This window comes from Protomyctophum parallelum (genome assembly GCF_964188405.1).
Source record: "Protomyctophum parallelum genome assembly, chromosome: 15".
Classification (NCBI taxonomy): domain Eukaryota; kingdom Metazoa; phylum Chordata; class Actinopteri; order Myctophiformes; family Myctophidae; genus Protomyctophum; species Protomyctophum parallelum.
The window spans coordinates 9167900-9180972 of record NC_139710.1 but is presented as its reverse complement, the minus strand read 5'-3'; the positions used below and the strand labels follow the sequence as shown (position 1 = coordinate 9180972).

At 39.5% G+C, this 13073-nt stretch overlaps 1 protein-coding gene across 2 annotated transcripts in view; it reads right to left on the bottom strand.

Annotated features, from left to right (window-relative positions):
- LOC310872808 (transforming acidic coiled-coil-containing protein 1-like) overlaps window positions 1-12676 on the bottom strand; it is a 30142-nt gene extending 17466 nt beyond the window's left edge. Inside the window, exon 1 of one of the 2 annotated variants that reach the window (XM_083784957.1) lies at window positions 12521-12676. In XM_083784957.1, the coding sequence (XP_083641083.1) occupies window positions 12521-12585 (65 nt within the window). In that variant the 5' untranslated portion in view covers window positions 12586-12676. Of the gene's footprint in view, window positions 1-8849; window positions 9168-12520 lie in introns of those variants that run through there. The other variant, XM_083784956.1, reaches the window with a different exon arrangement.
- Between the last annotated feature and the right edge of the window lie 397 nt (window positions 12677-13073).

Here is a 13073-nt window from a genome sequence, read left to right as displayed (position 1 = left end):
AATATTAGAAAAATGTATTGAATGTAGTAAAAGTATTTTTTCAAAGTGACAATAAAATCAGATCCAAGAAGGTAGCATTCTTCAAGAAGTGATGTATGTATGTAAGCATGTATGTATTCATGAATGAATACAAATCCCAATAAACAAATGACCAAGCCTACAGAAGAGCTATTGTTCATGGAGATAATATAGAACAAACAGTGAAAATCAATAGCTAACTGACACAGATTTAACACATCCCACTGACAGACTGTGATCATTCACTGGAATGAAAGCTGCTTCATCTGTGTGTAGTGTACTGGCACACAACCACACATACACACACACACACACACCCACACACACAAAATCACGCAAGCGCACGCGCGCGCACACACACACACACACGCACACGTTCTGATGCTGTTACTACTTACATAACTCTGCATCTGAGGACCAAACTTATTTATACATCGCACGCACATGCACGCACATGCACACACGCGCGCACACACACACACACACACACACACACACACACACACACACACACACACACACACACACACAAAATCCAGAATCTAGGCCAAATGAGATGTGTTGTTTGCAAAACATGGAGCATGACTAATCTAATAATGGACATCCGAACATTCAACTGCTGTGTACAAAGCAATGTAGGGAAGAATATATGAATTATAATGAAATGCTCCTCCTTTCATCTGCACTCACACACACACACACACACACACACACACACACACACACACACACACACACACACACACACACACACACACACACACACACACACACACACACACACACACACACACACACACACACACACACACACACACACACACAGATAACATCTCAGATTCATTCCTATTCTATGAATACTAACTAATGACAGGGCTGTGTTGTCATACTGTACAAGTAAAAATAACGTCACACACTGGTGATTAGACAAAAACAAACAACCTTTGTTCGATCTACAATACTGGGATGGAATAAAAAGAATAACAGTGAAAGAGAGAGGAGAAACAACAAACAATCCCTTTGAAAAAAATTACATTAAAGAACGGAGAAAAATGTACAGCCAAACAAATAGTGAGAATCAGAGAAGAAGCGATATTTGAGCAGGAGAGAGAATGTGTGTACCCAAAAGTGTATTTGGGTACACAGTACACACAAGTGTTCGTTTAACAGACTACTAGACCCTCAGAGGTAAACTGTAATTTTATTCTCTTAAGTTTTATGTAAAGCACTTTGACATGCCTTGTTGAAATTTGTTTCAACAAAGGCAAATTAACAAACTAAACTAAATTGACACTTGCTGTGTAGAGTTGAAATATGAGGTGCTCCTAGGCCTTCATGGGTGTTCTGGGACATTCCTTACATTACATTGTCTGCTCTAAATTCACTGATGTCCTATCTCTAGTTCAGGACAGTGCGGAGACGACCAACCTGTCGGTGGAGATTCTGGAGATGTTTAACTCAGAGAGTCTAGCCTGGCATTAGCCAGACTGATAACGTGGATTCACTCACATGTTGCTCTTTGTGCTCAGCAACGTGTGAGTGAATCCACGTTATCAGTCTGGCTAATGCCAGGCTAGTACAAATGTACTCGCATTCATTTGTCAGTCTCAGTGACAAATTAATGATTTAACACTGCGGATATGATTTTGCTGTGTAGTACACCGTAGCTGTGGGCCAGAGGTACAGTAATGAGCTCAGACTCAACACAGACTCTGTGCTGCGTAAACTGCATTTATGATCCTAGACACTGCACCACTGCAAGCTTTGAAGTCACCCCTATACACACAAGGAAGCACATATTTATTCCACTAATGAACACATGGTACACATTCACATACAAAACAAGTATGCAAACGCGGTCAGTGTGGGAATATTACTGATGCTCACAGTGAGTATAGTACATGTACTCTACATGTACTATTCTACATTGTAGAGAGTGCAGTATAGCCTACTACACTGTACAGCAAACAGAGTAATAGAAGGCAAATTGAAAGAGAGAAAATAATAAACTGTTACATAATCACTTCCTTGGCAACTAGAAATAGATTGGCACACATGCATTTGAAGAACAGTGATGTACGTACACCCAGTGTCGCACGGACATGCGCACATACGCATGCACACACGCATGCACACACACACACACACACACACACACACACACACAGAGAATGATGTACTATAGGACTACACATGAAAATACTGAAAAATGTATTTGCTGACCAGGAGACATTTTGAATGCAGAGACAGAGCAGAAAAGGTTATTGTATGTGATATTATCGTGTGTGTGTGTGTGTGTGTGTGTGTGTGCGCGCGCGCACGTGCATGCGTGCGTTAGTGTTTGTGTGTGTGAGTTTACATTATTACATGTTGCCAGGTAACTCAGTCAGAATGTGGAATTTTAATCATCAATTATCTCATGACTGATAGCAGCAGGTGCAGCTATGAGCTAAGAATAGATAAACTATGATCAACATTTGAGCGAACCACGGAGACGAGATGTGATACAGTATCAGATAACTATATGTAAACACAAATGCAGACATCTCACATATCAAAGAGTGACTATTCCAGTCCTCATCACTGAGAGAGGGGGTCAATCTGAATATTCCTGCATTGTCTCTAATGGTAGAATTACACTGTGAAATTCTGAGTATTCTTTTAACTGAGAGTGTACAAATGTAACCAATTTGGATCCATCACTGAGAATTGTACTGTGTAGATTTGTGTTTAAGTACAAGTGATGCTTTAATTTCCCACTATGGACCATGGAAATTAATACGTAAGCTGATTGCATTTATTATCTTGACTGATTTTTTTTTAAACATCTAGCTTTAAAATACAGAAAAAGCATAAAAACATGTAAACCTAATTCATACTACTCTTTAGAGTAGAAGGTGAGAATTTGTAAAGTTAGAGTGGCAAAGAATAAATCAGAGAAATACTCCACAAGAATCCAAGCTGAAATTCCAGTAATCCTGGTCAGCAATTTAGGGCTCTAATCTGGGATGTCATCTAGAGATACTTTATGGAGCTCCAGTGACAGAGGAGAGAGAGTCGTTTTTCTGGTTCAGGTGTAGATGTCTACTTCTACCAAACAAACATACAGTACTTACGCACTGTAATTAAGTAATTTATTTTAGGTATTTCTACTTTACTTGAGTATTTCCAATTTTCAATACTTTTATCGTCCATTTGAACAAATTATCTTTTTAATACATTTTCAACTTAATATTGAGCATAATGAGTACTTTCTACTTTTGGTACTTTATGTACATTTTGATACCAATACTTTTATACTTTACTCAAGTAAATTTTGAATTCCAGACATTTACTTGTAGGAGTATTTCTATATTGGAGAATTGATACTTTTACTTAAATACTATACTTTTCACCACTGCCGACACACACACACACACACACACACACACACACATACACACAAGCATACAAGATGCATTTTTACGAGTTTTGAGGATTGTTGAAAGAGTTAAAATCTCCTCAGTCACTGTCACTGTCAGAATCAGAAGATTTTGTGCAAGCTCCATGTTTTTGTTGTGTCTGTAACAGCATCAATTCATTATCTTCAGCTTCACATACTGTTTTGTGTCATGGTAGCTGTATCATGCCATCTAGTGGTCATTTGTTTTTATGCAAGTCAGTCATTCATTTTGTTATTATTTTAAGTGTTTATTATTATCAGTGTAACAAAGGTTACACTGATAATACTTTTCTGATAGTACTTTTCCCAATTATATGAAAACGGCAAAGGTGATCCCCATACATGAAACAGGAGACAAACATCAATACACCAATTACAGGCCAGTATCTTTATTACGTCAATTCTCAAAAATTCTGGAAAAACTATTTGATGCATGTCTGAACAGCTTTATAGAAAAGCACCAATTGCTGAATGATAGCCAATATGGTTTTCGAAATAATAGATCTACATCAATGGCATTAATTGACTTAAGAGAAGAACAAACAAGCGCAATTGATAATAACTATGCACTAGGTGTGTTTATTGACCTTAAAACGACTTTGATACGATAGATCATGATAGATTGATTAAATTGGATGAATAGTTATATTACAAATAGACAACAGTATGTTCAAATGGGTGAGTATTAATCTAACTATTCACCCCCAAGGCTCAATATTAGGGACACAAAATCATATTATACATTAATGATATATGTAAGGTATCAAGCATTATGAAATTTCGTAATATTTGCTGACGAACAGCTCTGGAAATAACATACAGCAGCTCTTATAGGTCGTCACAACTGAACTGGACAAATTGAAAAGATGGTTTGATTTAAAAAACAAAACAAAAAATATGATCTTTGATAAACAAAAAACACTAAACACTCAAAGTGAGTTAAAGATTAATGATATAATATTAGAAAGAGTTTTTGACAAGGTGTGATAATTGATTATACGTTTTCATGGAAACCCCATATAAATTATATAAGAGTTAAACCAGCGAGAAGTGTTGGTATCCTGGGCAAAATAGACATTACAAATTACAAATCACTGTACACCTTGTATTGCACCCTTATAACACCATATCTCACCTATTGTGTGGGGTAACACCTACAAAAGTAACCTCGAGCCAATTTACATAATGCCGGAAAAAGCAATAAGAATAGTAAACAAAGTAGGTTATCATGAACACACAAATGTTTCTGTTTCTAAACTGACATAGCAAGACATAAAATGCTTCCTGGTAACATTCAAAATAGGTTTAGGGATAGGGATTGTAGGCATGAGCTGAGAGGTGAACTTAACTTTAAACAACCATGGGTGGGCACTACTAGAGCATGTGTATTTCTGTTCGTGGGGTAAAGCTGTGGAATGGCTTGTCCGATAATTTAAAACAAAGTATAAAATAAATAATAAAAGTAAAAAAATAAATAAAAAATATAAAAAAAAAGGCTAAACAGGCAATATTGGATAAATACCATATGGAATGCCTGACGACTTGAATAAAATGCTAATATGACAAATGTAAAGCAGTGGCCGGCAAACTGTGTTTTTCTGGATTGGACTAGTGAAGAAACACAGGGAAGGTTGCCGTATATTAGATTAGTCGATGGGTGGCTCTTCCAAGACAGATGTTGCGCTCTCATTAGAAGGCGGGTGTAAGTGCCATCCAACCGTTTCTCTAGTTTCTTTGAACGTGTCCATGTCTCGGAGCCATAGAGTAGAATAAGCTTCTGCCTATTCCTTTTCCATCGCGTTAAAAAATAAAAATGTTTTTGTAATGTCTAACTGAATAAACCATTCATTCATAATAATAATAATAAAAAAAAGAACAGACAAAATAAGTCAACAAGGAGAGGAGAGAAGGTATGAAGCAATAGGAAGGGAGATGGAGAGAGGAATGATGAACCCATGTCACCTCTGGGAGCATCACACACAGTCAGCAGCACGTCTCTGGTTTCACTGAGTAACCATTAAGTGTATTTGCATTGTACAGAGCAGAAGAGTACAGCTCAGTTCCTGGAACTAGGTCAGCTAAGATGATTACTCTGGGGAAACTCAGGTCTTCAATACATTACATCATGAAAAGTGGATGTGCACATGCATGCACACACACACACACACACACACACACACACACACACACACACACACACACACACACTTATATAGAGGTGGACAATGAAAGAGATAGTCTGTGTTTGGCAAAGTCAGAGAGGAAAAGAACAGTGTGTGCTCAACAACTGTACAGCTGATCTCATTACCTCTATTTCAGAGGAAAAGAGTGTGAGGGCGATAAAGATAATTGAGAGAATTGAATTGATAAAGACAGATAGAGAAAGAGAGGTGGGAGTTGCCTAATATGCTGCAAATCCTTTGATGCGTAACTGGGATGCATTTGCAGTGTTCACATCCTACTATCTAGCTGCATTTTTTATACAAGACCCAGTTAAGCTACAATCAGAGCAAGACATTATGATGACATAAATAGAGCTGGGCTGAATAGTCACTTCAGCCTTGGTGCACTCACACTGTACTTGTACTGTAAAGTACTCAACCCCAAAAATACTACTAGAAAATATTATTAAGTGAAAGATGATCTGTCAAACTTGTACTTGAGTTAAGTACTGGAGTACTTAACTATTAAAGGCATAAAGATTTTCCAGAAAAGTTTTTGGATAGTGTGGGATAACGTGAGCCTGCGCTAAAAGTTGCTCAATAATGCTATTTGGCATCTCATTCATAGTCTTTCATAGTTGAGCATGAGGTTTCTGTTGGGGGCTGAAAAGGTGCTTCCCTGGGGGATCGCGGGAGAAAGAGACCTCACTTTTTTATTGCAATGGAATATTGCAGTTAGAAACATTACACAAAAAATATAATAACATTGTTTGTGGGTTCATGTGGGGGTTATAGTGGCACGCAAAAGTATCACTTACCCTACCGTTAAGTAAGGTCTGTCACAAACTTAACATCCGGGGACCTGTCCCCCAGAGAATCTGTGCCTCACAGTCCTTGGACTTACGAAAAAGGTTCCTTGTGTGTCAATATTGCCTGTCTCATCTCATATGCCAGCAATGATTTCTATTCATGCCACTGCCCTGACTTACAGTGAAATAATCATAATCAACAATAATCTCCTACGCAGAATGTTAGACCATTGGTAACATTGGTCCTACACTCGGCAGTCAAACATAGTGCCATTGTGCACATCAATACGGGGGCACAAACGGGGACACAATAAACATGGTGTCTGTAGTACTGTATTGTACATGCATGCACAGAGTAGGCGAGACAACACACACCCTTCACCACTGTTCTTCGGATTCATTCAAATAGAATTAATTCTCTCTTTATCCCACATTCCATTCCCCAGATCTTGCTGCTTCCACAACATGTGGTTCTATGAGTGTATACAAGTACTTTAGATTTATAAGAACACTGTTCAGCCTACTACTGGATGGAAGGAATGTGAAATGCACACACAGAGGCCACTTCTTCTTTTTCCTCCAAGTGAGGGGCAGTCCGAGTGGTGATGAGCAAGTACTCGGATGTTTTACTAAAGTAAAAGTATCAATACTGCAATGTAGAGATATACTCTGTTACAAGTAGAAGTCTTGTATTAAGCCCTGTAAAATGTACAAAAGTATCTGCATCAAAATATACTTAAAGTACAAAAGGTAAAAGTACTCATTATGCAGAAATATTTTTAAAAACAGATGTACACCAACAGATGTGACCTTTATAGAGCTTAATGGTTCATGTATGTTTAGTAATACAAAACTAAATCTACAAAGTAACTAAAGCTGTCAAATAATTAAAAAAATAATATATATGAGTAAAAAGTACAATATTTGCCTCATAGATGTAATGAAGTAAAATACATTTCGAGATACTTCGGTAAAGTATACCTAAAAAATGGACTTAAGTATAGTAATTGAATGAATGTACTTAGTTACTTCAGCTGGGGAACGAGAGGATCCACATCTGGGATTTAAAAGTCTGTTCCACTTTACCAGGATGATTAAGCAAACTAAAAATAGATCAAAGAATGGTAGACTAAGAACCCAGGCCGCCACTCAGCTTTTCATCCTTACAGCATATCTATCCCTCCGCGTGCACATTTTATACAAATCTACATCGCATTTGCATGGCAAAATAAAGTGATCACACAGTTTATATCTGTAATCCCTGAAACAAAAGAGCCTAGCCCTAGTGCAAAATTGGCCTCTGAGCTGCATGATCAAACAGAGGTTGTTTCAGAACCTCTGAGACCTTTCACTCTCAGATCTGCTGTGTGAAGGCTGCAGCTGAGACACTCGGGGTGAATCACTCCAAACATCTGCTTGAGAACATTGAAGCAACACTGTGTTCATGTGTGAACACAGTTCATAGAGCAATGTGTCACCATGACAGCCTTACAGTAAATACATGACTGGCTAGGCTACATAATATGGCTTAAAGTGTGTGTGTGTGTGTGTGTGTGCACGGGTGCGTGCGTGCGCAGCTCATTATTAAAAGGGAGATTAAACCCCATAAGACGATCTGGTGGAGGAAAAAGTGTCCGTTACTAAGGATTAGTGAGAAAAGAGAGGGAGGGATTTAAGAGTTTGAATGATGACAAATATTTAAATAACATGTTCCCAACACTCATTTATAGCTGCTCATCATCATATATCAAACTCTTTCAAGCAGGTACAATATGCTTCTTCAGTGAACTGAACGGACTATTGGAAGATGTCCTACCTAGTACCTACGCCTTAAAACAATGAATAGATCATAATACCGATTTTATCATCGTCTTCTTTAACAATTTGGCTTTCAAGTAATATGTGATTTACTGAACACAGCTTAATAGTCAAATTCAGAGCCATGTTTCCACTGTTCTTGACCTAACGCAGAATAGGGATAAACAGCTCCAATGCCAAAGGCCTGATTGGAAAACTTCAGTATAGCGTTGTCAGGGGCATGACTTGATCAGTTCACGTTTATTAAATTAGACTTTTTACTAAAAAGCATGATTAGCTATATATGTCTCTATTCTCTCCCAACATTGAATCCGTGAATGCGTTCACTGTCCATCCACAGTGCATGCATTCTCTCCTTTTGATTTGAATATCGTAGATAAAACATTTATCATCTTCAGTAAGCAAACCATAAAGGTTCTGTTACGATTCAACTGCCTTCGCTAGCTGAGTGAGAGGCACAGAGTTCACAATAATAAATGAGGTCACATCTCCAGTACAGAAGGGCAACATTTATCTGCCGTCCTGATTCAATAATACATAACTAGTGTTCCCTAAGAATCACACGCACACAAACAATGAACGATGATGTTCTCAGCTTACATGCTGCTCTTCTTCCGTGGGGAGCCGACAGAGTTCTTCCTGTGTTGGCTGAGGGAGCCCCCCATGTCGGCCCTCAAGTGCGAGTTCTGCTCGTTTGGCGTCTCAGTTGTATCCCAGATGCTCTGTATGTCCTTCAGAAGTTCACTTCTGCCTCCTCTTCTTTGTACTGTGCGGCCAAGCCACTCAACCAACCATGTCCCTTATCTCATCTTATCTCATCCAGCACAGCTCTGTATGACTGACATTGACACGGTGCGTCCACTTGATAGACCTTCTCCCGACTAAAGTCCTCTCTTCCTCTCTCTCCCTCATCTCTCTTTGCTGATGCTGTTTGTTTGAAAGCCCAGGAGTACTACAGTGCACTAGAACCACTCAGCAAGCAGTCCCCGCCTCCCTCCCTTGCTCACTCTCTTTCAACCCTCCATCCATCCTCTCTCTCACACAGACCACAAACGGTCCTTATTGCATAGAGCAGATTACAGTCACTTGTTAGGCACTACATGACCTATAGAGAGAGATGTAAAATGATAATATTGGGAGGGCCAATTGTGCTAGTTTAAAAACTAGCACAATAATAGCACTCAGTGAGGGTTAGACGGGAGGAGGGCATTGTTCCAGAGAAAAGACTCACTCTATTGTCAGTCAACGGAATAACATTTTCAAAGGACAAGGAGAGAGGGGAGAGGGAGCTGGAAAGAGGGATGGTGGGAGGAAGAGGAGAGGACAGTGGCAGCACAACACAGCTTCTCTTGTTAAACTACCTGCTGTGGCCCAGAATGCATTAGGATGCGCCCTCCCTCACAGGCCTTCATTAGCATGACAAAACACTCATCCATAGATGCATGCATGCACGCACCTGTTTTATTATTACATTGCATCATGGATGCTTCAATGTCCTGTCAGCAGTACTTTAATTATAACCCAAACATCTAACAAACTTTTCCCCAACAACATCAATGCCAAACCTCACAATAACCACATAACCACTGTCAAATAAAAGGTATTCACTATCATTGGTACGGTTACTATACTTTGGTCCGACGGAGCATTGGTCCGATCGACAACCTACCTCAAACCCTCACCCTAACCCTAACCTCCCCCGGGGCAGACACCTAAACCTAACCCCAACCCTCTCCCGACCCCCAGCGCACCTCGGACCAATGCTCCGTCGGATCATAGTATGCCTCCCCATTGGTACAGCAAAATTGTGAATGTGAAGATTGTGAATGTTGTGCAATATGTCAGTGAATTTAATTATTCTGGATTGGGGCTACGATTAAAATGATCCCTGATTATTCAGTCACCATTATTGATGATAATTCTTGTTGCTCGGTATGCTTATTATCAGTGACATTGGTCAAACTATAATGACCTCTGGGTTTGTTGCTCTGTGAGCCCAATAGATGGGAACAGTCGTTGTGGCTTTTAACATTCGTTTAATGTGGAGAAAAGGACAAGGTGCAACAGCTGACCAGATGAGATGTCTGATTACATCATTGTGAAACATAAAACATTACGTGGTTCAATGGATTACTTACAATTAATTGCAGACCTAATTGGAGTCATCCCACTGTGTAGCTGTAGAGATAGTAGTTGACAGAAGAGTTGCTAGTAAAAGAAGCAGATTAACACTGCCAGCCTTAAACCCGTCTAGTACTGGTGATCGCCTTTTGATATATGAACAATCTGCACATTTCTGGAAGCAGTCTGTTTGTCTGTCTGTCCTCAGTTTCTGCCCAGTATTGAGATGCCGGACATCACAGTACAGCACTGACGATGTCATGATAGCACTGACAATATAATGTAAAGCAGCAGTAGGTGTCCTCTTCTCAGTGGAAGAGTAGGGAGACCACATCCACCGCACATAGTTAGTTATAATTAGGGCCGGGACTAATTGCGATTAATTACGATTAATTAACTACAGAAAAATTAATGCATTAAAGAAAATTACGCATTTTAATCGCACTATTTTTTTCACCGCGGAACGTTGTCACTGGACAGTTTTCAGACGGACCTGCGCACCAAGTGTCCGTGTCCTCTTCAGACAATAACACCACCAGAAACCGCAGACAGTTCACCAGACTGGGGGAAGCCGCTGAGATCACTTTGCTTGTCCCCGTGGATTGGAAATAGGATTTAAAAGGCTATCCGATGGTAGCGTGGATTACAGCACAGTTGTGTGCAATTATTCAATAAATAATTATTACCCCTATTACTACAAAAACAATGTTTTATTGCTTAAACTTATGTATTCACTATTCATTGATTCACCAAAATCCATTTAAAAAAATTGCTTTCTCACTGTTCTCGGGTCAAATAATGATATGCGATTAAAATGCGATTAATCTAGATTAATTAATCGCAAAGCCTCTGATTAATTAGATTAATTATTTTAATCGAGTCCCAGCTCTAGTTATAATGCATTAACATTCGAATGGTTAAAATATAAATGTATTCACTTCTCCGGCCAGTCACTTGGTGGCGGGCTGGGGGTCTACGGGGCTTCTGTCTCCACGGGGTGTGAGCGAGGGCTGGATGCAGGCCGGGCCCGTGTCAAATAAGGTCATGCATCTGATGTACTGTATATTGTGAGTCATGTCTCCTGCTCTTTTCCTGCTTTGCCTTGCACTCAACTTGAAAAATGCTGTATTGTTGTAGTTATGTCAAGCTGTGTTTCTGTTTACCGTTGTCTGTTTTTTTGTTTAGTTTTTATTTTTAGTTTTAGTTTTCTGGGATTCATATTTATGTTTGATTTCTGTTCTGTTATTTGGTGGAAAGATATATATTTTTTTAAATAAAAATGTATTCACTTATAAATAATACATAAGAAAACAAAGAAGTTCTGGATTCACTATAATAAAATATTCAACTCAAGATATCATAGCTATAACTAGAAATGCACTCTGTCGAGCTGCCAACTTGCGCCTTGCACACAAGTAGGCCATGTACTGTATGGTAGGCCTAGTGTCCCTTTTGTGGCCATATTGAGTTCTTTGTCAGGCATGGTCAAATATTGAGTCTATGCGGAATCATGTCAGAGCATCATTGTGATGTCAGAACAGCTCCATATATGGAGATCTAGGGTGATCAGGTGTGACCATTTGGCCAAACTGGGCCCTGTCCAGAGCCTGGGCAGGGGCTCTGGACAGTGGCTCTGGACAGCTCCATAAATGGAGATATAGGGGTGATCAGGTCCAGAGCCCAGGCAGAGGCTTTTGTGCTGGTTCTGCACAACCGGCTATCTGACGGACTTGACACCGGGCACTACACTCCCTGAGATGGCAGGGAACACGTATGTCAAATCTGAAGTCGGTGGGGCGAACGGAAAGGTCATAGCATTGTGATGTCAGAGATGTCACGCCTTTTCCACTCTAAGGTCTTGATCTACTCCCACTGTAAGCCCATTTTCAGCAGTAAACACCCCATGCACACAACAGCATTGAAAGCCAATGCATTACAAAGTGCTATGAATATTTAATAACTGACATGAATGGGTACTACAACGGCCACTAAAATAGCTTTGACCTCGTTTCATCACAGATAGTCCAATATCTCCAGACTGATACACAGTAGCTGTGCATTAATGTACACGCTCACTCCCTTTATTACAACAAACAAGTATCACCTTTACTGGAGAAGTACAACCAGAAAGAAGACAAAAGAAGACTCACCTCAAGACGTGGCACATTGTAGAGGTGAGGACGAAGGAAAGAACCCAATTTACCTCATGGTCCATGGATTCTGAATCTCTTACTGTAGTGCAGCATTCCCATTCCAACCTGTGGGCCGGGGGCCCACTGTGGGCTTGCAAGTGGGACCCCAAAACAAAAACACTTTAATGATAGAACAATATATTAAGAAAAAAAAAGATAAAGATGAAAAGAAAAAAGTTATGGCATTTCTTTCTTTAAAACCTTGAAAGGTTTGTTTTCATTGTGATACCACTTCGACCTTCATATAATTGGTGCTCACTAATGTTCATGATAAAATACCACCATTTTCTTCTACTTGGTCTGTGTCTCATAGGTGGGCAGTTCAGAAACCCGTCCACCAGTGACATCATAGTTAGGCAGATTTGTTTAAACAAGATTTAGATTTGTATTATTGTGAGAACGATGGCTTTCATATTTGCATTGTAACTGTGCTATTTTATCATGATCATTAGTGAGGACCAAAAGAGCCCTGCAAGGCCACATCCCGCTTACGCACCGTTACAATCAAGCA